The sequence below is a fragment of the Sorex araneus genome, chromosome 5 (genome assembly GCF_027595985.1).
Source record: "Sorex araneus isolate mSorAra2 chromosome 5, mSorAra2.pri, whole genome shotgun sequence".
In the NCBI taxonomy this organism is placed as follows: domain Eukaryota; kingdom Metazoa; phylum Chordata; class Mammalia; order Eulipotyphla; family Soricidae; genus Sorex; species Sorex araneus.
The window spans coordinates 28,245,241-28,272,726 of NC_073306.1; the positions used below are offsets into that span (position 1 = coordinate 28,245,241).

At 48.2% G+C, this 27,486-nt stretch overlaps 1 protein-coding gene across 1 annotated transcript; it reads right to left on the minus strand.

The window, feature by feature from the left end:
• Positions 1-5,702: 5,702 nt before the first annotated feature.
• On the minus strand, positions 5,703-27,041 carry LOC101543444 (cytochrome P450 4B1). The gene is made up of 12 exons (XM_004620520.2): positions 26,840-27,041; positions 16,568-16,709; positions 16,357-16,401; positions 15,787-15,914; positions 15,028-15,152; positions 14,606-14,757; positions 14,371-14,477; positions 13,396-13,586; positions 9,229-9,362; positions 8,444-8,508; positions 8,261-8,343; positions 5,703-7,863 (listed from the first exon to the last, which is right to left on the minus strand). Exons 1-12 carry the CDS (start codon positions 27,017-27,019, stop codon positions 7,680-7,682), a joined length of 1,536 nt encoding a protein of 511 aa, XP_004620577.1. The 5' UTR covers positions 27,020-27,041; the 3' UTR covers positions 5,703-7,679.
• Positions 27,042-27,486: the final 445 nt, after the last annotated feature.

A 27,486-nucleotide genomic window follows, 5' to 3' on the forward strand; every position in this document is an offset into this window, starting at 1 on the left:
AAACCCTACAAGAACAACAAACCCTACAGAAAGATGGCACAAAATCCCATGACAATGTCAATGGTCTAAATGTACCAATCAAAAGACACAGAGTGGCAAAATGAATTCGGAAACTAAACTCAAATTTCTGCTGCCTACAAGAAACATAGCTGAACAGTCATAACAAGCAGAGGCTCAAAGTCAAAGGATGGAAAACAATCCTACAAGCAAACAACTCCCTCAAAAAAGCTGGGGTGGCCACAGTAGTATCTAACAACATAGATTTCAGGCTGAGAAAGAATAGAAGGGACAGTGAAGGTCATTTTCTACTCATCAAGGGATATGTACATCAGGAAGAAATCACACTCTTAAATGTGTACGCACCTAATGAGTGACCAGCTAAGTATTTAAAACAACTCCTAACAGACTTTAAGGAGGACATCACTAGCACCACAATAGTATTCGGAGACTTCAACACTGCCTTATCACCTCTGATAGATCGACAACAGAACTCAGCAAGGAAACAATGGCTATGAAGGAAGAAATAGAAGAGAGAGGGCTAATAAACTTATACAGGGCTTTACACCCCAAAGAGAAAGAATATACATTTTCTCCAGTGCACACGGAACACTTTCCAAATTAGACCACATGCTGAGCCACAAAACATACCTCAATAGAATCAACAAGATAGAAATTGTATCAACCATCTTTTCAGACCACAATGCGCTGAAAATAGAAGGGAAGCACCAAATCAAACACCTGGAAATTTAAAAACTCCCTGTTGAACAATGAGTGGGTCAGGAAGGAAATCAAGGAAGAAATCAAAAGATACCTCTAAACAAATGAGAATGAAAACACAAGCTACCAGAACCTATGGGACCCAGCTAAAGTGGTGTTAAGGGGAAAATTTATAGCTCTGCAAGCATTCCTCTGGAAGGAAGAAAGGGCCTACATAGAGAGGTTGACTTCACAGCTCAAGACATTAGAAAAGGGCCAGCAAAAGGAACCCAAGCCAGATCGAAGGAAAGAAATAATAAAACTTAGAGCAGAAATTAATGATATGGAAACCCAAAAAAAAATCCGAAAGATCAATGAAACAAAGAGCTGGTTCTTTGAGAAAATAAAAAAGATTGATAAACCACTAGCAAGACTCACAAAGAGAGAGAGAACCCTAATAAACCAAATCAGAAATGAAAAGGGGGACATCACAACAGAAACCAAGGACACTCAAAAGAACATCAGAGACTTACTTTGAAAGTTATGCCACAAAACAAGAGAACCTAAAAGAAATGGATGAATTCCTTGATTCATACAGTCTCCCAAGACTGAACCAAGAAGACCTGGAATAGCTGAACAGACCCATTAATATAAGGAAATTGAAACTGTAATCAAAAGTCTCCCCAAAAACAAAAGCCCAGGTCGAGACGGATTCACTGGCGAATTCTTCCAAACGTTTAAAGAGGACCTGTTGCCAGTTCTCCTCAAGCTTTTCCAGGAAATTGAAAAAACAGGAACCCTCCCAAACAGTTTCTATGAGGCACATATCTCCCTAATACCAAAAGCAAACAAAGACAGCACACAAAAAAAGAAAACTATAGACCAATATCCCTGATGAACACCAATGCGACGATCCTCAACAAAATATTAGCAAATAGAATCCAACAACTCATCAAAAAGATCATACACCATGACCAAGTGGGATTCATCCCAGGGATGCAAGGATGGTTTAACATTCGGAAATCAATCAACATAATCCATCATATCAACAAAAGTAAAGATAAAAACCATATGATCATATCAATTGATGCAGAGAAAGCATTTGACAAGATCCAACATCCGTTCATGATGAAAACACTCACCAAAATGGGTTTTGGAGGAACTTTCCTCAAGATAGTCAAAGCCATCTACCACAAACCTATGGCAAGTATTATCCTCAATGGGGAAAAGCTAAGGGCCTTTCCTCTAAGATCAGGGACAAGACAAGGATGCCCACTCTCACCACTTCTCTTCAATATAGTACTGGAAGTACTTGCAATAGCTGTTAGGCAAGAAAAGACATTAAGGGCATCCAGGTAGGAAAAGAAGAAATCAAACTCTCACTATTTGCAGACGATATGATACTATATCTAGAGAAGAATAAGTGGTCTACTAAGAAACTCTTAGAAACAATAGACTTGTACAGTAAAGTTGCAGGCTATAAAATCAATACCCAAAATCCATGGCCTTCCTATTTGCAAACAATGAGGCAGAGGAAAGGAACATGAAAAAAAGCAATCCCATTCACAATCGTGCCCCAGAAAATCAAGTACCTTGAAATCAACTTAACTAAAGAAGTAAAGGACCTCTACAAAGAAAACTATAAAACACTACTCCATGAAATAAAAGAGGACATGAGGAAACGGAAACATATCCCCTGCTCATGGATAGGGAGAATCAATATTGTCAAAATGGCAATACTCCCCAAAGCATTATACAGATTCAAGGCAATCCCTATAAAAATGCCTATGAAATTCTTCAAAGACATAGATCAAGCAATCCTAAAATTCATATAGAACAACAAATACCCATGGACAGCTAAACAGTTCTTGGGGGAAAAGATGATGGGAGGCATCACCCTCCCAAACCTTAAACTTTACCACAAAGCAGTAACAATTAAAACAGCATGGTACTGGAAGAAAGGCAGAGCCGCAGAGCAGTGGACCAGGGTGGAATATCCCTACACACAACCCCAAATGTATGACCATCTAATCTTTGATAAGGGAGCAAGAAATGTGAAGTGGAGCAAGGAAAGCCTCTTTAACAAAAGGTGCTGGCATAACTGGACAACCACATGCAAAAGAATGGGCTTAGACCTCGACCTGACACCATGCACAAAAGTCAGATCAAAATGGATTAAAGACCTCAACATCAGACCACAAACCATAAGGTACATTGAAGACAAGGTCCGCAAAACCCTCCACGATATTGAAGATAAAGGTATCTTCAAAGATGACCCGCAACTGGCTAACCAAGTGGAAACAGAGTTCAACAAATGGGACTACATTAAACTAAAAAGCTTCTGCACCGCAAAAGATACAGTGACCAGAATACAAAGACTATCTACAGAATGGGAAAGGATATTTACACAATACCCATCAGATAAGGGGTTGATATCAATGGTATATAAAGCACTGGTTGAACTCTACAAGAAGAAAACATCCAACCCCATCAAAAAATGGGGCGAGGAAATGAACAGAAACTTTTCCAAGGAAGAGATACGAATGGCCAAAAGGCACATAAAGAAGTGCTCTACATCACTAATCATCAGAGAGATGCAGATCAAAACAACCATGAGATACCACTTCACACCACAGAGACTAACACACATCCAAAAGAACAAAAGCAACCACTGTTGGAGAGGATGTGGGGAGAAAGGGACCCTTCTACACTGCTGGTGGGAATGCCGACTAGTTCAGCCCTTTTGGAAAACAATATGGACGATTCTCAAAAAACTAGAGGTTGAGCTCCCATTTGACCCAGCAATACCACTGCTGGGAATATATCCCAGAGGAGCAAAAAAGTATAGTCAAAATGACATCTGCACTCATATGTTCATCGCAGCACTGTTTACAATAGCCAGAATCTGGAAAAAACCCGAGTGCCCTAGAACAGATGACTGGTTGAAGAAACTTTGGTACATCTATACAATGGAATACTATGCAGCTGTTAGAAAAAAATGAGGTCATGAAGTTTGCATATAAGTGGATCAGCCTGGAAAGTATCATGCTAAGTGAAATGAGTCAGAAAGAGAGACAGACATAGAAAGATTGCACTCATCTGTGGAATATAGAATAATAGACTAGGAGACTAACACTCAAGAATAGTAGAAATAAGTACCAGGAGGTTGACTCCATGGCTTGGAGGCTGGTCTCTCATTCTGGGCAACTCAGAGAAGGGAACACGAAGTAAAATGTGGTTGGAGGTCATGCGGGGAAGGGTGATGAGTGCCGAATGTAGACTAGAGACTGAACACAATGGCCACTCAACACCTTTATTGCAAACCACAACACCTAATCATAGAGAGAGAACGAAAGGGAATACCCTGCCATAGTGGCAGTGTGGGGTGGGGGAAGACGGGACTGGGGAGGGTGGGAGCGATGCTGGGTTTACTGGTGGCAGAGAATGGGCACTGGTGAAGGGATGAGTTATCAAACTTTGTAAGGGAGAAACATGAGCACAAAAATGTATAAATCTGTAACTGTACCCTCACGGTGATTCACTAATGAAAAATAAATTATTAAAAAAGGATGGTTTAACATTCAGAAATCAATCAACATAATCATATCAACAAAAAGTAAAAAAAATCATATGATCATTTCAACAGATGCAGAGAAGACATTTGACAAGATCCAACACCCATTTATGATGAAAACTCTCACCAAAATAGGCTTAGAAGGAACTTTCTTCAAGATAGTTGAAGCCATCTACCACAAACCCATGGCAAACATTATCCTCAATGGAGAAACACTAAGAGCCTTTCCTCCAAGATCAGGGACAATACAAGGATGCCCACTCTCACCACTTCTGCTCAACATAGTACTGGAAGTACTTGCTATAGCAATTAGGCAAGAAAAAGACATTAAGGCATCCAGATAGGAAAACAAGAAATCAATCTCTCACTATTTTCAGATGACATAACTCTATACCTAGAGAAACCTAAAACCTCCAATAAGAAACTCCTAGAAACAATAGATTTGTACAGCAAAGTCGCAGGCTATAAAATCAATACCCAAAAATCCATGGCCTTCCTATACACAAATAGTGAGAAAGAGGAAAGTGACATTAAAAAGAATCCCATTCACAATTGTGCCCCAGAAAATCAAGTACCTCGGAATCAGCCTAACTAAGGAGGTAAAGGATCTCTACAAAGAAAACTACAAAACGCGACTCCAGGAAATAAATGAGGACAGGAGGAAATGGAAACATATCCCCTGTTCATGGATAGAAAGACTTAACATTGTCAAAAAGGCAATACTCCCCAAAGCACTATATAGATTCAATGCTATCCCTATAAGGATACCCATGAAATTCTTCAAAGAAATGGATCAAACACTCCTGAAATTCATATGTAACAATAAACGCCTACGAGTAGCTAAAGCAATATTGGGAAAAAGACGATGGGAGGCATCACCTCCCCAACCTCAAACTCTACTACAAAGCGGTAACAATTAAAACAGTGTGTTACTGGAACAAAGGCAAAGCTGCATATCAATGGACCAGAGTGGAATATCCCTACATGCAACCCCAAATATTTGATCATATGATCTTTGATAAGGGAGCAAGAAATGTGAAGTGGATCAAGGAAAGCCTCTTTAACAAATGGTGTTGGCATAGCTGGACAACCACATGCAAAAAAAAATAGGCTTAGACCCCAACTTAACACAAAAGTCAGATGAAAATGGATTAAAGACCTCAATATCAGACCACAATCAATAAGGTACATTGAAGACAAGGTAAAACCCTCCACCATATTGAAACTAAAGATATCTTCAAAAATTACACACAACTGACCAATCAAATGGAAACAGAGATAAACAAATGGGACTTTATTAAACTAAGAAGCTCTGCACCGCAAACGATACAGTGACCAGAATACAAAGGCAATCTACAGAATGGAAAAGGATATTCACCCAATACCCATCTGATAAGGGGTTGATATCAAGGGTATATAATGCACTGGTTGAGCTCTAGAAGAAGGAAACATCCAACCCCATCAAAAAATGGGGCGAAGAAATGAACAGAAACTTTCTTTTTTTTTATTTTATTGAATCACCGTGAGATAGTTACAAGCTTTCACGTTTGGGTTACAATCTCACAATGATCAAACACCCATCCCTCCACCAGTGCACATTCCCCACCACCAATATCCCAGGTATAACCCCCTTTCCCATCCTCCCCCTGCCTCTATGGCAGACAATATTCCCCATACTCTCTCTACTTTGGGGCATTATGGCTTGCAACACAGACACTGAGAGGTCATCATGTTTGGTCCATTATCTACTTTCGGCATGCATCTCCCATCCCAACTGGTTCCTCCAGCCATCATTTTCTTAGTGATCCATTCTTTATTCCATCTGCCTTCTCCCCTCCATTCATGAAGCAGTCTTCCAGCTATAAGGCAATCCCTCTGGCCCTTGTATCTACTGTCTTTGGGTGTCATCCTCATATGATGTTATTCTATACTCTACAAATGAGTGCAGTCCCTCTGTGTCTGTCCTTCTCTTTCTGACTCATTTCACCTAGCATGATACTCTCCATGTCTATCCATTTATAAGCAAATTTCATGACTTCATTGCTCCAAATAGCTGCATAGTATTCCATTGTGTAGATGTACCAAAGTTTCTTTAACCAGTCATCTGTAGTCATCTGTTTTAGGGCACTCAGGTTGTTTCCATATTTTAGCTATGAACAGAAACTTACTCAAGGAAGAAATGCGAATGGCTAAAAGGCATATGAAAAATTGCTCTTCATCACTAATCATCAGGGAGATGCAGATCAAAACAACTATGAGATACTACCTCACACCACAGAGACTGGCTCACATCCAAAAGAACGAAAGAAACTGTTGTTGGCGTGGATGTGGGGAGAAAGGGACCCTCCTACACTGCTGTTGGGAATGCTTACTGCTTCAGCCCTTTTGGAAAACAATATGATCGCTTCTCAGAAAATTAGAAATTGAGCTTCCATTTGACCCAACAATTCCACTTTTGGGAATATATCCCAAAGAGTCAAAAAAAGTACAGTCAAAATGACATCTGCACCTGTATGTTCATCACAGCACTGTTTAGAATAGCCAGAATCTGAAAAAAAAAACCTGAAAGCCTGAGAACTGATGACTGGTTAAAAAGACTTTACATTTGGTACATTGCTCCGCCAAGATGTAACCCTGGCAGCTGCACGTGTGCGGCCTCTCCGCTTCTGCACGAGCATGATTCCAGAGGCCATCTAATCTACTTTTGGTACCAGCAGCTTCTTGCAGAAATGTCTCTAGACTGGGAACTAAACCGAGGCTCCATTTCGCCCCAGGAAGAGAAAGGTTGTTCTCTCTCCCCTGTTCCTTGCCGGTGGGGCACGGCGTGGTGACCGCCATCTTATGAGGACCACTAATGGGAGGTTTGAGGTTGCAATGATGCAATTTCCGGCAGAAATGTCCTTGGACTTAGTTACTAAAATACTAAAATACAGAAATCCAAAACCTCATATCTCTTCATTCTCAGCAATGGAAAAGAAATTATCAAATGCTTCCTTTTCAGCAGGCCTGATTCTGGGGGGGAAACTCCAAACAATAATAGTGAGTTTTTTGTGGTGTTAATTATGATTCAAAGGCATAGCTTCAATTGTGTTCTCTGTCATCTGGCTTGAAATGAGTTTCTGATACATTATAGCTCTATAGTGAGCTGTGAGATAAATAAATATTATGCAAGCAAGTCAATGCTCTCCATGTTTGTTGGGTGAATGAGCAAGTTCTTTAATTCGTTTAATGATAAATACACGTTTTCATAGCATAGCCCTTGAGGGGATTAACTAAGGTGGTGTCTACCCCTCTTCTAAACTACAAGCTTTCCAAAAGGAGGGAGCCCCCAGCCATTCCATGAGCCAACCCAAGAGAGTAGTGCCCAGGGTCCCAGAGCAGAGTGTCTGAGGCCCTTCTCTCAGCAGAGCTACTTCCCAGAGCCTGCCCTCAACGACTTCAGGTGCAAGTGGATGCCATTCTTGGAGCGCAGGACCAGCTGAGGAATCTGGATGGGGAGCTTAGAGGGATCCAGGGAAAACTCAAAACGGAGCAAGCAGAGGGCCGTGACTACCTTCGTTTCATTCATCGCAAACTGCTGCCCAATGCAGTTCCTGCAGTGAACAACACAACAAGGGGCCAACACAACAAGGGTGTTGACATAGGAAAGCTGGCATGCTTCATAGGCAATAAAACTTAGGAACTATTTTTTGGTCATCCATCTATTGACCTGGGCTTAAGGTACAGATGAGAGAAATGAAGTGAGGAGCCCAGATCAAGTAGCTTCACATTGGAGGTTCCCAAGAGGGGGGTTTCTCTCAAAACTACGCACCCACTCCACCACATGCCAGGCATATGAGTATTCTAAAGGCAAAAAGAAGGTCCCCAAAATTTACTCTCCAGTAGAATTACCAACCATCCCCCTCCTGAGTTCCCAGAGTAAGCCTTCCCCAGCTTCCTTGTCCCTCATCCCATAGTCCTGAAGGCCTGAAATGTCAGGGCTCTCCTTACCTGGGCCCCGCAGAGAAGGGGATGAAGGCAAAGGGGTGGCGTCCAGATGAATTCTCAGGGGAAAAACGCAGGGGGTCAAAGACCTGGGGGGACAGACCTTGCTTGAACACCTGCCAGGCACTGAAATGGGGTGACCCCGCTGTCTCTCACCCTATCCAACCGCCAGGCCGAGGGGTGAGGTACCTCAGGATCTGGCCACACAGCGCTGTTCCTGTGGAGGGCATAGATGTGCAGAGACACCAGGCTACCTGTAAGCAGAGCAGAGAGCCTGGTGACCAGGCAGTTCAGGGACAGCCAGGCCCCACCTCACAGAGCTAGACATCCCTAAAATCCCCTGACTGGACACTACCTCTTGCAGAAACAGAGCTTATGTCTCCTGCAACACAGTGAGATGCTTCCTATTGCTCCAGCTCTGGGCCAGTCCCTGACTGAGACATGTGTGAACTGTGAAGTGGGGAGACTAGAACCTGTCCACCACTGGGAGGAAGAACAGACAGCGACTGAGAACATTTCCGTCCTTAACTAACTTTCTAGGCAAGTTATTCCTATCAGCAATAAAACTACCATTCACCAGCTACTAACTGTGCACCAGATATAGACTAAACCCCATCCACCAAGAGGCCTCCTGGAGCAGTGGAGGTTGTGCGCTCCACTGTGTATGTGAACAGGGCTACTGAAGTTGCTCAGAGCACAGCCTGCTCAGTGGTACATGGCAAACCCTGATCAGCACTATTGTTCTTCTCTTGGCAACAGCCTGTAAGGCTCTTCAAATCCCAGTGCTACAGACTATGAAATAGAGAGCAAGGGGGTAGGGCATAACCAAACACTGTAGTTTTTGGATTTGAACCCAGGCTAAGCCCCAAGCTTTCCCTCTTCCCCATTAGTGTAAAGATTTGTCCAAAGGGACAAAGAATGTAAGTCTCCACCAGGACTTTGGTTCCACCCCCCCCCCAACACACCCATCCCACCTGCAGGAAGAGAGCGGCCATCCACGAAACTGACAGGCTTATTGAGCTGGCGATACACCTGGGGCACGGGTGGGTAGAGGCGGAAACTCTCCTTGATGCACATGGTCAGGTAGGTCATCTTGCCCAGATCGTCCCTGCCAGCAACATAATCAGGTCTTCCTCAGACTCAGGAAGAATGAACTTCCAAGGGAAGGCAGGCTTGGGCCCCAGCTCCCCACCCTTTCACCACCATCGCAATCCTGACAGTGAGAGGCACCACACTGCAAGGTCCAGCCACACTGCACAGAGGGCTGCTGCTCTGGCCTCTCAGTTCAGTACTCGCTTTCTCCATCCCCTCCACTTCACTTGCAGACAGGGAAGGCATAGGACCCAAGAGGTATGTGTTTCTGTGCATGTGTGTGCCCCCAGACATCAGAGTCAAAGACACTGTCTCTCTGGCCCACACAAGCCCTGTGAAGGAGAGTCTGTTAAGTGCTTTCTGTGAAAGAACCTAGTTTCCTTCCAAGGACCTGGAATGGCAAGGAACAGACACTCGTTTGTGTTGGTTGAATAAAGTAATACATGCATGCATAAGTGATTACAAGCTAAGGTTATACATGTGTGCATGTATACTTTTGTTCTTTCTGTAGCTACCAGGAGGTTAAACTAGTGGGGCTATGAGGATTCAGGGTTGTCTTGGCATGAGCAGAGGCCACTGGGGGTTGAATTTGAGGCAGAGTACTTTTCAGACAGCACTTTAAGCTATTTACTAGGCTCCAATATCTCAGGCTTGAGTTACTCTCACTTACCCTTTGCTTCATTCTGATTAAGTCACTATTTCTAGGAGGGACAGAGATGACCTTTTTAGACAATGTGAACATGAAGAGGCTTAATGAACAGCTATGCTGATACAGAGGAGAGATCACCTGTATAAGACTCTGACATTGTCCTCTTGGACTCAGCAAGACTCTCCTTAGGAAGTTAGCTTGGGGCCTGTGCCTGCGCTGGTCAAGTTTGAAATCCCTCCATTTAAAGCCTCATTCACTGCTACTTTGCCTCTCCCTGATTTGTATCCTAAGAGTATCCAGGTCTGCTGTCTAAAACACAACTCTAATTACTGTGCAATACTTTATTATCCAAATCCCAGGTTTTTCCCTTATTTTTCATTTGTGTCTTATTTTATAGACTAAATATCCTTTAAGTTGCCAAGAGCTCTGCATGAAATGTAGTGAATAAATTAAATAAATATTTGGACCAGAGAGATAGAGCAGTTAGCAGAGAGCTTGCATTGCATGTAGCCAGCCCAGGTTAGGTCCTTGTTACCCTATATGGCACCCTCAACCCCATCAGGAGTAAGCCCTGAGCACCACCATCTGTGGTCCAAAAAACAAAACAACAGCAACAATAAACCATTTGAGCTCAGTTTCCAGGCCGTGCTCACATTATTCCACAATCCAAAATACCAGACTTTCTTCTTTGCCTACCTAAACTTCATTCCTTCTTTATGAGTAGAGGAAAAGAAAATGAGGATTAGGCAAAACTTAAGCATTATTTTACAGATATATAAACTATATATACTATAAAAATATATCCAACCAATCCTGATGCTTCAGTCTTCTGCCTTCAATATGAGATCACTCAATCTTAGCCCCATTTTGTGATTTGTATTTTTGTTATGTGAGTTTGCCTCTTGAAAAATTCTCACTCAAAGAAATGTAAACTGGTTCAGTCTCCATAAATACTATCAAAAGTATTGAAAATGGAACTTTCGTAGGAATGAGCAGTTGTTTCTTAGGTATCTATCCCAAGAAGACAGAAACACTAATTTGAAAAGACATGCACACACCTATGTATATTGCAGCTCTATTCACAGTAGTCAAGATCAGGAAAGACCCCAAGTACCCATTAAGAGCAGAGTGGGTAAAGATATGGCATATCTTCAAAGGAAGATTTTTTTTAACTTGCCATTTTTTGACAGCATTGATAGAACTGGGGGAACTATGCTAGATGCAGAAAATAAGAGAAAGACCAATATCAAATGATCTCACTCATATGCAGAGTAGAAAGAAACAGCAAAGGAATGAACAACAGCAAAGGAGAACAGGCCTTGGGTTCTTATTGCAGAGAGAAGGTGGGAACAAAGTGTGCTGGGATGGAGGGAGTGGGGAGGACCTGGAGTGGAGTCACTGGAATTGTGGAGGCTGAAATATGCTAGCAAGTGTCTGATAAGGTGAGCTTGCACTTCTAAAGTACATATTACAGGGCTGGCATGATAGCACAGTGGGTAGGGCGTTTGCCTTGCATGTGGCCAACCCGGGCTGGATCCCCAGCATCCCACATGGTCCTCTGAGCACTGCCAGGAGTAATTCCTGAGTGCAAAGCCAGGAGTAACCCCTGTGCATCACCAGGTGTGACCCAAAAAGCCAAAAAAAATACATATTATAGTCATACATTGCCTCAGTAAGAAATAAAAATTTCTCTAAGAACTAAGGTATAATTTACATTTACTTTTTTAAAATTAAGATTCCTGGTCCAAGAAACTAGTTCAAAGGGCTAGAGTGTATACTTTCCATGACGGAACCTGAATTCCACTCCCTGGACTTCAGGGTTCCCTGAGCACCACAGAGGAGGGGCCCTCCAAGAACTGAGCCAAGAGTGTGACACCACCTGGTGTGACACCCTCTGTAAAAACTGGGCTCAGGGAGATAGTTCAAAAATCTGGAGTTCTATAGTCAAAATGACATCTGCACTCAAATGTTCACTGTAGCACTGTTAACAATAGCCAGAATCTGGAAAAAACCCGAGTGCCCGAGAACAGATGACTGGTTAAAAAACTTTGGTACATCTATACAATGGAATACTATGCAGCTGTTAGAAAGGATGAAGTCATGAACTTTGCATATAAGTGGATCAACATGGAAAGTATCATGCTAAGTGAAATGAGCCAGAAAGAGAGGGACAGACATAGAAAGATTGCACTCATCTGTGGAATATAGAACAACAGAGTAGGAGACTAATATCCAAGAATAGTAGTATATAATACCAGGAGGTTGGCCCCATAGCTTGGAAGCTGGCCTCACATGCTGGGGGAAAGTCATCCCAGATAGAGAGGGGAACACCAAGTAATATGTGATTGGAGATCCTGTGTGGGAAGGGAGATACATGTTGAAAGTAGACTAGAAACTGAACAGAATGATCACTCAATACCCCTACTTGGAACCACAACACCCAAAAGTAAAGAGAGATATCAAATTGGAATGCCCTGCCACAGAGGCGGGGTGGGGTGGGGGGGAAGGGACTGGGGTGGGTGGGAGGGATACTGGGTTCATTGGTGGTGGAGAATGGACACTGGTGGAGGGATGGGCTCTTAAACATTGCATGAGGGAAAAACAAGCACGAAAATGTGTGAATCTGTAACTGTACCCTCACTGTGACTCACTAATTAAAAAATAAATAAATTTTTTAAAAAAAGAAACTTTGGACATGATAGCCACTCAATACCTCTATTGCAAACCACAACACCCAAGAGGAGAGAGAACAAAGGGGAATGCCCTGCCACAGAGGCAGGGTGGGGTGGTGGGGGGTGGGGTGGGAGTGGTGAGAGGGATACTGGGATCATTGTTGGAGGTGAATGGGCACTGGTGGAGGGATGGGTAAACGATCACTGTATGAGTAAAATGCAAACACAGAAGTTCATAAGTTTGTAACTGTACATCACAGTGATTCTCTGAGGAGACCCTCGGGACTCAGGACACAGAGCTCACCCTCTCTCTGCCTATGTCGTGTTCACTGGCACCAGTGTGTACCACCAAACAGCAATGAAACGTTCTGAAGGGGTGCATGTGTCCATTCAAAGGTGGCTGGGAAGGGACCCTTCCAACCCAGCCCACCCTGGCCTGCTCATTCCATTCCCACCTTCTCACTCAGCACATTCGCCCTCTAGGCAAGCAGGCGGGTTCTGTAGTTATGCCAGCAGAGGGCGACCACACACAATAAATCGTTCTACTAACAACCTTACCCCACTGAAATCTGAGCTTTACCCATGGGAGAATGGTGTGTCCATGCACTTCGTGCCCATCAAAAGACACAGCTGCCTTGTTTTACCTGGCTTCCAGAATGACCTCGATAGCATGGCAGGGTCCTTCCTGAGCTAACCGGGCAAAGCCAGCTCCCAGCTGTCTCACTCACCATTGTATGGTGTCCCGGTCCCCAAGGATCTCTCGGATTTCCTCCCGACAGCGACTCTGGTGCTCGGGGTACTTGGCCATGCAGTAGAGAAACCAGGACATGCCACTGGTAGTGGTGTCGTGGCCTTCAAACATGAACGTGTCCACTTCAGCCCGGAGGTCTGCATCTGACAACTTGACCCCGTTTTCATCCTGGGTAAAGGAAGGTGAGGACACAGGGGGACAGCTCAGGGAATTTGAGGTGGGTACCAGGGCCTCACACCAGGAGTAGTGTGTGGTGTGGGAAAAGTGTCTTATCAGACTGGAAGAGGGATACTTCCCCAGTCTCTGCTGTCCTTCCACGCCCAGTGACCATGCTTTTTACTCCAGGACACCTCGCCTGATCCTGATCCCTCTGGCCAAGTGATCTGCAACCCTTACCCAGGCAGCAATTGTCAGCTCTAATTGCTGGGCACACTGAGTCTACCTGGCAGAGGAAAAGACCTTTCTTTGTCAGTATTGACTGGACGCAAAATGTTTGTTCATCCTCTGTATCCCTAAATTTTAGCAGTAACACAGAGGCTGGGTTAGTTAGTTAGTTAGTTAGTTAGTTAGTTAGTTAGTTAGTTAGTTAGAGGCTCTCCTTCCCCATGAGGGAGAGGGGCAGGAGTCTAGGAGAGGGAGTGTGGGTTTAGTGAATGAGGAAATAAATGAATACGGTCTGAGATTCTAAATGTGGAGAGCGCCTAACTCTTCAGTCTCACAAGTCTAGAGCTGTCCATGCCTTCTAGAACGTAGCCTTATCTCTCCCAATGCCAGCCCCCTGCTCCACTCTCCACCCCTCAGCCTTCACAAGTCTGTGTCACAGGACAAGGACCAGGTCATATTCTTGGAAAAAGAAGAGGAACATGATCAGTCCTTTCTGCAGCCTCTTTAGTGCTGTCCCAGGAGAACAGTGAGAAGAGCCGTTGTTGGGCAGGTGCAGACCAACACTCACCCGAACGCCCAGGAGGATGTCCAGGAAGTCCAGGTGCCTGCGGTTCTGCACCTTCTGCCACTCTTTCTCGTTCTTCAGCGCTTCCTTGCGCTCCCTGATGACCTTGTCTGGGCCAGGAACAAAAGAAGTCACTGCCTGGGGGCTCATCCTCTGCTCTCAGAGGAGCTGTGGTCCCCCCAGAGAGGCCCCGAGAGCAGATTGGAGACAGGCTGGGGCAGCCTTCAGGGACCCCCACCTGTGTGATCATGCGCCACCTTGCAGGCACGCAGGAAGCGGCGCCCGTGCGGGGTGAACCAGTAGATGAAGTCATTGTGGTACTGAAAGGTCTCAATGCGCTGCTGCATCAGCAGCGTGAGGTCGCTGACCGCCAAGTAGTACTCGTTGTCCCTATACAGCCCAAAGGAGAAGGGACGCTCGGAACGCAGGCACACTAAAGAGCCTAGAGCTCCAAACTGGGAACCCAGGCCCAGCTCTTCTGCCCTTCCCCTCCCCACCACGAAAACCAGAACCTGTCTCCCCCACATGCAAGACCCATTTCCCAGCCCAACCCAGGCACCCTGGGGAAGGACCCAATCTCCTCCTGCAGCAAGCCTGCTCCTGCAACCCTCCCCCACAGCAGCCCCGAGGGAGGGTGTGGTCAGCCCCAGGGGTCCTGACCTTTCACACAAGCCGCTGTCTCCTTTGCCAAAGGTACATTTCATGAGTGTGTCCAGTGCCATGCGGCCCACGTCACAGAAGATGTCAAAGCTCTTCTCCTCACAAGCCCTTTTCTCCCACTTGTCCTGAAACCCCAGGGGTGGAAGGTGATGGAGGGGTTCAGCCAGTCTGGGTGCTTCACCCCTGCCCTCTAGGATCCTCAGTCTGTCTCCCGACCACTCACCCCAGTCCCTGACCTGGTCACCAGCGGCTTGGAATATGGGGTGGGGCCTTTGGGCTCAGAGGTGGGGCCTTTTCAAGCAACACTCCCCTGGGCAAGCTGGGCACGTCCCAGCTGACTGACTGGGTGTCAGTCAGCCTGTCAGGGGCTGCTCAGAGAATCCTGCACTGCAGGATAATCTCTGGGGATTCCCAGCCCTGAGACAGGAGCCTCATCCCTGCTGTAGGCAGAAGCTTGCCAGATGTGATAGTTCTTCCTCATGTGCCCAGCTCACAAGTGTGCAGTGGGGTGGTATGGAGGCAGCAGAGAGGAGCTTGGGTCTGGGAGAGGGCTGGAATCCCTGGAGATCAAGGCCCAGGGCGACGAGAGCCCTGGCGCCTACAGCCCCATCAGCACCCAGCACACAGAGTGGAATGCAGAGGGGTTGGGAGCTGAAGGGGACTCAGCGACCCTCCTCAGCACCCTTTCCAGGGCAAGCCAGGGTGGGGTGAGGTTGCCAGCTCACCGCAGCCTCCAGGAACCTGGCCCGGGGAACTCACCAGCATGATGTTTGCGGACTCCGCAAAAATGGCCACGTAGGGCTTTAGCACGTCATAATGGAAGCCGGGTGTGAGCAGTTTGCGGTGCTGGTACCACTTGGGCCCCTGGAGGACCAGTAGCCCTTTCCCTGGAGAAGGAAGGGGAGAGAGAGGTGCACCCGATCCCGCTCCACCCTGCCAGCCTGGAGCCAAGTGGCACCCACCTCCTGCTCCCCTCCCTGCCTAGCCCCAAGCTTAACCCAGCTCTCCTTCCAGCGCACCCACAGCCCTACCGCTTCAGCTTCCCTTAGGCCCTTGCCCTAGTCAGGATCTCCAGAAGTAAACATACACACCCCAACCTTCCCCAGAGCCCTTGGCCTGCTTGTTTGGGAACAAAGAGCGTGAGAAATGACTAAGTCCCCACTCCCATGAAAATCGGGAGCTCTCCTGCCTCCCCTTCTCTCTCCTCGTAGGGCAAGAGCATACAGGTTAATGGGATAGCTGAGGAAGACACGACAGGAAGGGACAGGTCAAAGAGAGCCCATGGTCAGCTGCTGGGCTGGGAAAAGCAGGAGGGCAGGGTCCACTCACCAATCCACTGCAAGAAGAAGTCATACACATCTGCAGCCTTGGGGTCTACAAGAGAAAGAGAGGCTCAGCTTACAGCTCACACAGGGACCAAGAGATGCCCAGAGAGACTGATGACGGAGACCCAACCTCTGCTGCCCTGACTTGGGGTGCAGGGTTCCTCTGCCTTCTGCCCAGTGCTCTCAGGAGCACTTCCTGTCCTGGGAACACTCACCCCCTCGGCTGTATACAGCTTTGGCATATTCAGGCTCGTAGATGTTCAGGAAACCCAGGAACTGTCCAAACCACAGCGGGTGGGCGTAGGGGAACTGATTAGCCCAGGACACCACCTTGTCCAGGGCTCCTAACTTCTTGATCTGAAATGAAGAAAAAGGCCATGAAACTCAAGAATCCCTACTCACCAGACACACCACCTGGATGGGCAGGGAAGGGAGATGTCCAGGTAGGACCTGGACGATACCGCCCTCCTACCGTACCACTCTCTGAACCACTACCCCATCCTAACTACCCCTAGACTCTGCCCTCTTGCCACCCCTTTCCCATTGCTTTCAGTCCAAGTCACCCTCTCACTGGAGCTGGGGGAGCCCCGTGCCCCCTTTCCCATTGCTTTCAGTCCAAGTCACCCTCTCACTGGAGCTGGGGGAGCCCCGTGCCCCCATCTACACAACCGCCAGAATGAGTTTCTTTTTCTTTCCTTTTTAAAAGAGAAGTTTAATTATTTTTTTTATTTTATTGAATCACCGTGAGATAGTTACAAGCTTTCATGTTTGAATTACCATCACACAATGATCAAACACCCATCTCTCCACCAGTGCACATTCCCCACCACCAATCTCTCCAGTATATCCCCCCTTTCCCACCCTCCCCCTGCCTCCATGGCAGACAATATTCGCCATACTCTCTCTCTACTTTTGAGATACAGATACTGAGAAGTTATCATGTTTGGTCCTTTATCTACTTTCAACACACATCTCCCATCCCGACCGATTCCTTCAGTCATCATTTTCTTAGTGATCCCTTCTCTATTCCAGCTGCCTTCTCCCCTCCGTTCATAAGGCAGGCTTCCAACTATGGAGTAATCTTCCTGGCCCTTGTATCTACTGTCCTTGGGTGTCAGCCTCATGTTATGTTATTTTATACTCCACAAAAGAGTGCAGTCCAAGAAGTTTAATTTGTATTGTAGCTGAGGTAACGTGGTTACAATATATAGCCTGAATGTTTATCATTTGGCAAACAAAGGTACCGCACCTCCACCGGTGAAGTGCCCCAGACCCTCCACATCTATCCTAAGGCACAGCTCATCCAACTTATTGCTTTTGCACGCTGACACTTTTCTTCACCAGATAAGTCTTTTCAGTTTGCTGTGACATGGCACTGTTCGCTTCATTACACCCAGTTGAGTCACAGTTCTATTGAGGATCTACATGCAGATCCCTGGCCAGGGGAGGCAAATGTCACGATGCCGCCCTTTCATGCCACAAGCAAAGGTTGATTAGAAACTAAGCAATTGCCTGGAATGATAAGACAGCCATATGTGGTGGAGTAAAAGAAATTGCAGCTGCTATACAGAATAAGACCTGCACTAGGGAATGTGTACCGAGATACTTGGACCTAAAGATAAAGATTAAGCAACCCTATTCCCGTCCCATGGAAACTGGCTATGGGTTACACTCCCCAACTCCGTTCCCCAGGAAACCTGATGACTAGCAAGTCAACAGAACTGCTAAACTCTCAGCTTGAGCAGACATGTGCACGGGCTGGAAAACAGCATCTGAACTGGGAAGAAGAATGAGGACCCCCCTAAGAACCCCAAAGGTTTAGGCTTCCCCAGTGTGGTAGCCCTTGTCATGGGCATGGCCCCTGCAGGGGTTCTGGGACTGTGAGAGGACACAGGGTCTCTGGAGGGGAGGGGAGAGAACCTAGGACAAGGAGAACCTCCCCCCCCCAACACCAAGGGTGGAGCTTAGCTCCTAGTCCTGCAGACTGCTCAAGAGTAAGGACAGCCTGGTGTGGCTTTGCTGGCAAACTGCTCAGCTGCCCAGAGCTGGTATTCATCCCCTCACCCCCGCCACATACACACACACACACACACACACACACACACACACACACACAGAAACTCGTGCACACACACACACTTCTTGGCCTCTGCAAGTGCCTGGAGCTCACACAGGACTTGGAACACACTCTGGGTGTCATAAAGCAGGTGCTAAGATAATGCAGTTAGTGAAAGAAATTAAAAACAAGGGAGACCCAAAAAAGGGCAAGAAAACACAGGTCTTTAGCTTATCCAAACATTAGCCCAAGCTTCTCAATCTCAAGAACAAACAGTCCAAAGTCTTGCTCAACTCAGGAAGTCAAATAGGGGTCACCCCAACAGTTCCCTTGTGGTACACAGCATTGCAGACTCCAGTTTGTTTCCCTGCAGGCCCTGACCTGCCCAGCCTGATTGATTTCCAGGTTTGTCACTTGTTTCCGTATCCTCTCACTCCACACAGGAAATGGAAAGGGACAGTTGTATAATATCCTCACCCCATACAAGTGCTACAGGAGTGAATTCACCGTTTGCTTCACAGACCTAATGTAGAACTCATAACTATGCCCATTTTACAGATGAGAAAACTGAGACTCAGAGAGGCTCCTGGACTTTCCATACATTGTTAGTTATGCTCTCACCTATGTTAGAGCCCCCTATTTCTTCTGCATTCTGAGCCTTCTGGGGTCACTGTGTTTTCAATACAGTTGTAGGGAGTTCCCCCAGTGTGGAGGCATGTGCAAGAGCTAGCCAACTCGTCCTCCCTGTAAATCTCCTTTTGGAGTCTTCAATCGCTCAAAAAATTCATGTGCTATCTTCCAGGAAACAACCCTAAAGGTGAACACTGAAGATCTGATAGCCTAGACCCCAGGGATCCTGGTTGGATCTAAGTTATTTCCCTCAAGGGCTCTGGGGACTAGACTGACCACTCGGTTCCCCAGTCACCATCTGTGCCTTTGCTGGGGTCTCTCTCCTGCCAGCCTCAGCAGAGGCCAGGCAGTGTCCATGCAGAGCCCTACCTCTGCCTCAGCTCAGCTGGGGGAGAGTGCAGGCAGGATACAGGGCTGGCCACTGTGCCTTCCAGGGATGGCTGTCTTGTCTTCCGACAGCACGTCAGAACTGGTACAGAGCCACACAAACATGTCCGTTGCTGGAAGAGGGAACTTTCCAGGTTTCTGGGTCCTTCCCCGACTCTTTATGTCCGCTGTCCCCATTGCCCTTCCCACCCACCCCCCATTTCGGGCCTTTCTTCCCTCTCATGTGCTGTCCTACATTTCCGTTCCAACTTCCTAGTCCCCGCACTTGTAACTTTCTGGTCCCTTCAGGCTGTTCCCGTCTCACTCCCACCCAGGGCTGAGAAGCTCAGTTAGGCAGGGAGGGTAGGGAGCAGTTTCAGTCCCAGAGCCAGGCTCAGGATGGAAGGAACTCCTTTGATTTGCCTCCCAGCCCCTCCTCATCCATCAGCCATGGTTTCCTGATCTTCACCATCCCCCTCAAGGCAAGAGCCCCTGACCCCATCCTGATCACAGCGCCGGCCTGAGGGGGACCTTCTCCCGCTTCCTCCTTCATGTCTTTGATTGTTTGGGGAACTGAGTAGGGGCAGGAACAGCTCTTGGCACCTGCCTCAGCACCACTGGGCCCCCGTGATCTGAGCCAAGTTGTTTTTCTCCAGAAGGAAGGAAGCAGGAAAAGAACAAGACATGGTGCTCACCCTAGCCCCAGCTCCCAGCCCACCCCGCATCCTCGAAGTTGCGCTCCTCTCTGACCTCGCCGAGAATAAACAACAGGAAGGACTGGGACAAGCAAGCTTAAGTCACCGCTCTCTTCGCTGCAACTCCAGCCTCCCTGCCAGTTTAGCCTGACTTTAGCTCTGAAAGGGACTTCAGCGTTCCCTAGTGGAACCTCCGCCACCCCTACCCCTAGCCCCACCCTCCACTTTGTAGACAGGAACAAAGACCACAGAGAACCGTGGCACATGAGCCAGACAGATGGGACCCGGCTTCCCAGCAACGCCTGCCAAGTTGCCAGTCAGTTGATGAGAGTTCCAGAAACAAGCCACCTGCTTAGCCTAGGGCTGCTGCTACAGCAATTCCAGGGGAGTGGGTCTCTGCTTGAGGCGAGAGGGGGGAACCTCTCCCAGATGCAAATGGAAGCTCAGGAAAACCATTAGGGCGGGGAGCGTGTTCTCCATTGGCGTGGCTCCCCAGGGGCATGTCATGCGGATTTCTGATTCCTCCTGGCTGGGAGCCTTGTACAAATCTCACCCGGGAATTCAATATCTTTAGCAACAGGAAACTCGGTGCTCTTCAAAACAGTCCAGCCATCTTGGGACTGTTCTGATCTTTAAAAACCCTTTTAGCATCAGATCTTGGGAGGTCTTCCTGAGTGCCCAGTCTCTGTGATCTCCAAACCTCAGCGTCCCACTTCCAGGGAAAGTCCTGCAAGGACTGGAAGGTGCAGACCAGCTCACCCTCAGAACAAACATATCTAGGTGCTCTTGGGTGCCCTCATCTCTGTCACCTCTCCCCCAGTGTACATGAGCCCTAGCCAATGTCAAGAACAAGTTTCAAAGCCAAAAGGGTTGGGAGTCCCTGAAAGGAAAATCAAAACTAAAAAGAGGTCAACTTTCTGAAATAACCCTGAAGTCAGGGAGGAAATGGACCATTCCAAGGAGTTGAGCAGACATCCAGGAAGAGGCTGGAGCCTCCAGCCTCTGGGATCAGAGGCAGAATGGCCAGGGAGCAGAGAGGGGACTCTCCCCAACTCCAGTGTTGTTTTGGGTGACTTTCTGCCCCGTTGTCCTTCCAGAGACAAATGTGTGAGGCACCTACTCATGGACACAGAGGCCCCTGGCTCAAGAAAGGAGCCCAGAGACTTTGGGTGAGAGCAACATAGATCATCACAACCCTCCCACACAGCCCACATTGGCTAAGAAGTAATGCTGTGTCTTGATCAGAGATAAACTTCCCATTCCAGATCTTTGTCCTGCAAATGGGCTCTGCCTCCAGCCCCTCCCTGTCTTCAGGACCAAAGATGAATTCCAGCCCCACATGGACTGCTCAGAGGGAAGCCCAGGGAACCAGCCACTCACCTGGAAAGCACCTGAGAGTACAAGGATGTTGGCACTGGTTTTCACCCCTTGTGAATGGCTGACTACCCCTAGTTGGGTCCCATGGGGATGCATTTAGTCCCACATTTGACAGAGGGGTACCAGGCACCCAACACTCAGGGCCAGGCATGGTGCTGGTGTCTGAGGACCAGCAAGTCTCCAAGTACCAAGCAAGACAAAGCTCTGTCCTCCCTGAACTTCCCTCCAAGTAGGAGGAGAGGAAATCAAATGGACTCATATACATCAGTAACATCACTTCAGGTCTTCGCAATTCTGAAAATCAAGAACAAAAGAATCTGGACAGGGATTGGGCTGCTACCAATGTTGGGGGGAGGATCATTTGAGTGGGTCAGGAAAGGCCCCTTGGAGATGACATTTCAGCAGAAATCAGCAGAAACACCTTCTAGGAAGCCAACTAATGGGTCACAAGATGCTCTTGAAAAACTCCTTTTCCCTCTACTGTCCCTGCCAACCACCCTTTCCCTCTGGGCTGTATTTTGCAGAGAAAACAAGTCATCATATTAAAAACAAATTAAAAAAAAAAGATCCTCCAAGTCAACCGTAGACTTGAGGAGGCCCCTGCCTGCACCCACCCTCTCCACTAAACCCCTCAGGCATGTCCCATAAGCACCCCTCTCTCCCCCGACTCTTCCCACCTGCACCCTTAAAAATGCTCAAGTTCCCACACTCAATGAAAACCAAAACACCCTAGGTTCTGCTTCCTCCTCCAGCCAACGCCCCATTCCCTTCCTCTCTTCACAGCTTAAGGGTCCAGAAACCCTGTGGCCACCACCCCCACTCCACACTGGCCACCTTTCAGCTCTGCTGCAGGGGGCTCAGCACCTTTTGCAGGAGGGCGCCGGGGCCTCCCCAGAGCAGTGACATGGCCCAGCGTCCTCTTTCTTGAAGTCATCCTGGAATGTCCTCCCACCTCTCCCAAGCCCCATCTCAGCAGCTCCTCACCCTTCATTTGTTCCTCAAAGACCCTAATCCAGCCCTGGGCCTCTTCCCAGGCAGAGCCTCTCCCTGTGGCTCTCACTTGATCCCATGGCTTTCTTTGCCAGGAGAGATGAGTCTATAATCGACTTGTTCCAGCTTGTCTTTATCTTGAGGTCCAAAACCTTGACCAACCACACCTGGGCTTCTCTGCCTGGCATCTTCCAGGTGCTCAGACCCATCATTTCTAATGTGAGTGCAGCATGCTTGTCCCCCAACTCCACCCCTATCCGTGCCTAGGATTGGTACTACTATCCACCCAGGCAGCAGCTGGAAGTTCTCCTTGGATCTCAGCAGAGCTCAGCGTACAGGCCCACCCAGCAGTTCTCCACAGGAACATGCAGACGGCAGCTCAGAGAGCCAGATACAGCAGCCTCTAATAGAGGGTCCTGCCAGGAAACCCTCCTAAGCCAGGACTCCAGACACCAGCAGAGGCTCTAGTTCCAGAACTCCTCCCACCCCCTATAGATTCTTAGGTCCCAAATATTCAATTCAGACGTGGTAATGTGTTTCACCTGGCAGCCCAAGGAGGGAATTTCTCTCTGTAGGCGACTTTGTCAACTTCTCCTCTGATCCAGTCTCATTGGTACCCTGGTTGAACAAAGCTCCATGTCCCCTTTCTGATCCAAGAGGGGGTTTTCATGAATACCTCACGCCTGGCCATAGGAGAGGACTTCATGTTTCTCTCTTCCAAGTCCATAACAGACACTAGATTGTCTTCCCCCAGGCCCCATGCCTCTGTCTTGGCCTCCACCTCACCCCATCAGCACCTGTTGGGGGGCAGCCTTGATCCCCATGCTTGGCCCTCTGTCACCAGTCTTTGCCAGTCTGGCCACTGGCCAAGCTCAAACCCAAATGAGCTTCCCACCACCCAGATCTGGTCCTTCATTTCTTTACCTCAGGGGTTCCTGATACTGTCAGGAAAGAAGAGCAAAGTCCTTTCCCACCTGCCCTTCCACACTTGCGTCATCAGTGCTTCAGTCTATGTCCTCTCCTCTCTCATAAAAGGCAGAGCTACAACACAGGGCAAACTGGACCTAGAGACGCAAACATCAATTAAGTGGGACTCTTCCCAGCTCCCCCACGCTCAGGCCACCTCTTCCCCCTGCCTCCAAACTCTCTAGGCTGCCCCTTCTAGAACTCTCAGGATTCACCCCGGCTGGATCCCAAAAATCTGAAACACTGGGTTATGCTGTCTGTCTCTCCTGCAGCTTAGCTCCTCTTGTCTGGGTTCAAGTCTGGTTTTTCCATCCCCTGGCTTTAACATAGGGTCACACAATACTCATCAATACAATGGGGACACCACTCTCAAAGACTAGGTTGCTTTGGGAAGAAAGAAGAGGATGAAGGAAATAAATGCCTCTGAGTGTTTGGCAATAAGTAACCCTCTCCAGGGCCCGGGAGACAGCTCCAGCAGAAGGGCACACACTTGGTCTGTGCAAGCACCTGAATTCAATCTCCAGCACTACTTGACTGCCTGTACATGGCTAAGTGTGACCTCAGCCTTCCACAAGCATCCCCAGGAGTGGCCCCATACCCATCACAGGGTCCAGTTCCTATTTTAAAATAAATAATAATTCTTCTCCAGTGATCTGATATATGGCATATATCCACCCAGCAGTTTGCACCAATACTTCATCTCTTTTGGTCCTTTTCTAACCACTAAAGATATTTTCATTATACTTTGTTTATTTCTTTGTTTTGTTTGTCAGGGGATGGGAATTGAGCCACACGCAGCTATGCTCTTGGCTTATTTCTGGCTCTGTACTCAGGGATCACTCCTGGTGGGGCTCAGGGGATCCTATGAGATGCTGGATATCAAACCAAATTGTCTGTTTGCAAGACAAGTGCCCTACCCACTGTGGTGTTTCTTCAGCCCTAGCAAGATGAGATATTTTGAAAAGGACTTGGAAAGTGAGAGACAGTAGAGGCCGTGATCAGTGCCTGCTGAATGGAAACAAACTGGTCCCACATTGCATGTCTTCCCTAGGAAGCTCAAGGTCAAGGGAACTGTCTCAGTGACCACAGGACCAGGGAAGAGGTCTATGTGGTCTCAGGCCATCACTTCCCACTACTCACGGAATCACAAGTCAGATTTGTAGGACCTTCCCTGATGCCCTCGCTCAGGCCAACGGTACAGCATAGCATCTGCTATGGGCAAAGTCTTTCCTGGGCCTCAGAGTCATTGAAGGGGACCCTAGAAAAATAGGGCATGACCCCATCTAAGAGGCCTCTTTCCAAGAATTGAGGAGTATAGTGGGGACCTCCCAGCACCTGCAGACTGCAATTAAAGATCAAGAAAGGAGAGATTCATTCTGACAAAAACTCAGCACCTCCCCAGCCTGGCCCTCTGTAGACCCGTGGCCCATACCCTCTCCTACCCTCATCCTGACCTAGAGCCAGACCTTCGAGCACCTTGTATGGCTGATCGTGGCTTTGAAAAGAAATTCACAGGTCAGGGGTTTACCCCTATACTTCATCTCTTTTGATCCTTTTCTAAACCGCCAAAGTAAAGATATTTTTATTTTCTTGGACTCGACCCCGGAGCTTCTCTAAGAATGTAGGCAGATATTTTGTTCTTTTGAACCCCAATCTCCTCCTCTTTACACTAAGAAAAATAATCTGTTCCCCGCCTCCCATCCACCCCATTTCTCAAGCTCAGGTAAGAACCCAAGCACAGAAGTGCTGAGCAAAGCAGGAAGGCATGCAGAGGTGTTGGCCTGTTTGCCTGGGAGTCCTTTGTTGAGCTACAGAGACCTCACCCTCCTATGCCCGCTGGCTGGCCTGGTGCCAAGACCCTTCAGATGCTTGTGCCAGAGCTATGTTATGTTCCAGGCCTTCAAAAGATTCTCAAACAGGAGGAATGCTGGAGTGTTTGAGAAAAGGAGAGGGCAGGCAGCTCCTACACGGGGTGTGTGAGCGAGGATCTGTGCTGTAGCGAGCAAGGGTCTGTTGCTGAAGCACCCCCAGCTTTGGGGAAGGTGAGTAGAAGGGGAGGGGACATGATAGGAAAGGAATGGAGGGGCAGCCTAAATGCTTCCTGAACCCTCATCAGGGCCAGACCTCAAAGCTGCCTGACCCTCCTTCCAACTTAGTGGAACTTGTCCCAGCCCCCACCAGGCTCTCCCTTGTACTCGCCACCATTTGTCCCCTCTAGCCAAGCCCTGCCCTCCCTCAGCTGCTGCTCCCTGTGATGCCCATCATGACCAGTCTCTGTTCTGGAACCTGAGCATATGCGGGTGGGCACACAGCAGATGAGTCCCGGACATACGGTTAGGAAGACACCATGAGCCAGGAAATGGGAGGAGATATGCCCCTGCCACGAAACAGGCTCTGAGATACAGAGCACAGGATTGATGCAAAAGTCTGGGGAGACTTTTGCACCTCCTCCAACAGGGGCAGGGAAGCCTCAGGGGTCTCTTCCCCTCTAGTCAGCATCTTGAGAACAGGACCAGGCCTGATTTGTCACCGCTACCCACCCTTACCTTTCCTATCTCCCCGGAACATGGCTGGCTCCCGGACCTTCCCAAGATGACAGCGAGCCATCAGGGTCAGTCAGCCCGGGTAGCCCTCACCCAGAGGTCAAGTGCACTCCCTGCATCAGTCTGGTAGAACTGTCTTTTCTTTTGAGACTTCCTCTCAATCTGGCCATTGCACCTGGATTTCCCAACCTGGCTGAAGATCAAAACACTTGAGGAACTTCTTCAATTAGCAAAAGGCTCCCAGCTATTAATTGGGATCTCCAGGGGCCAGAGGCTAAAGAATCCGCTGCTGCCACTTGGATCCAGTGTGGATGGCAGAACCCTGAGGTCTAGGTCCCATGACAGGAGGAGCAAAAGAGAGGTGACCCTGCCCCCATGCTAAGATGGTCCCCACCACCCTGCAAGTATGCCAGGATCTGAGTCCAGAGCCAGCCCCACAGGATCAGCAGGGAGCGCCTCGCCTAAGAGTGCCCCAACCCCTTGGATATATGATGCAATCACCTAGGACTCAATGTCATTTTCTGCGATAAACATCTGCACCCTGCCACCACTACTGCTACCAGTGCCGCCTCCAGTGCAGTTGCTTGCCTGGTTCTGTGGAGTCAAGGTACTCACTGCACACTCAGTGGAGCTTTCTATGCACCTTGGGCATTAGGAGGATAGTGCCCCCCAACCCAACTCTGAGGCCAGTTTGCATGGCAGGAGGGGGTGGGAAAGCTGAATGAGGACCATGCCTCCTGGGACATCTGCTTCCTGCCCCAGGATGGAGGGGGGAGGGCCTGCTGGGTCCCTGGGGGATGAGGACTGGACTCTGAAGGAAAGGAGAGCATTCTTTATCCCCCCACCCACCCACCTCCTGCATACCTCGTGGGCGTGCCCGAAGAGCCAATGGGTGGGGGGCCCGGGAAAGTTGTCCATCGCCTTCGCCAGCATCTGCCTCCGAAGCAGCAAGCTAACAAATTTGAGGAGGATCAGGACCAAGACGAATGCCGCGGCCCATAGCCCCAGGCGGGAGGGACTCATGGAGACCAAAACGGGCACCATGGCAGGAGTAGCTGCTGCTCGGGCTCCAGCTGGCCACCGCCTGTTGCCCCCAGGTTCCTTATACTCTGGACCCAGGCACCCTGCCAGCCCCCACCCCCAGCCCCGCCCTGGCTGGGCTGAGCTCCATGGGCGGAGATAGCAGCCCCAAAAGTCACAAACAACAGAGCAGACAGCCCGGCTGATGTATACAGAAACAAACCCAGACCAAGAAAAAGCCAGCTGTGAGTTCCAAAGAAACCAGAATATCCCACTCCCGTGCCTTGAAGAAGCAAATGGAGAGTAACCCTTAGAGTCCTCACGGGAGTGACAAGGACCGTCTTTCCTCTAAGCGCTTTGTATATTTCAGGAACTTTCCACACACTCTCTCATTTAACCCAAAGAGGCTATAGGAGTTCACCCTTTCTCTATGTACTCTGTGTATATATTTTGGTTTGGGAGCCATATGAGCCATATCTAGTTGTTCTCAG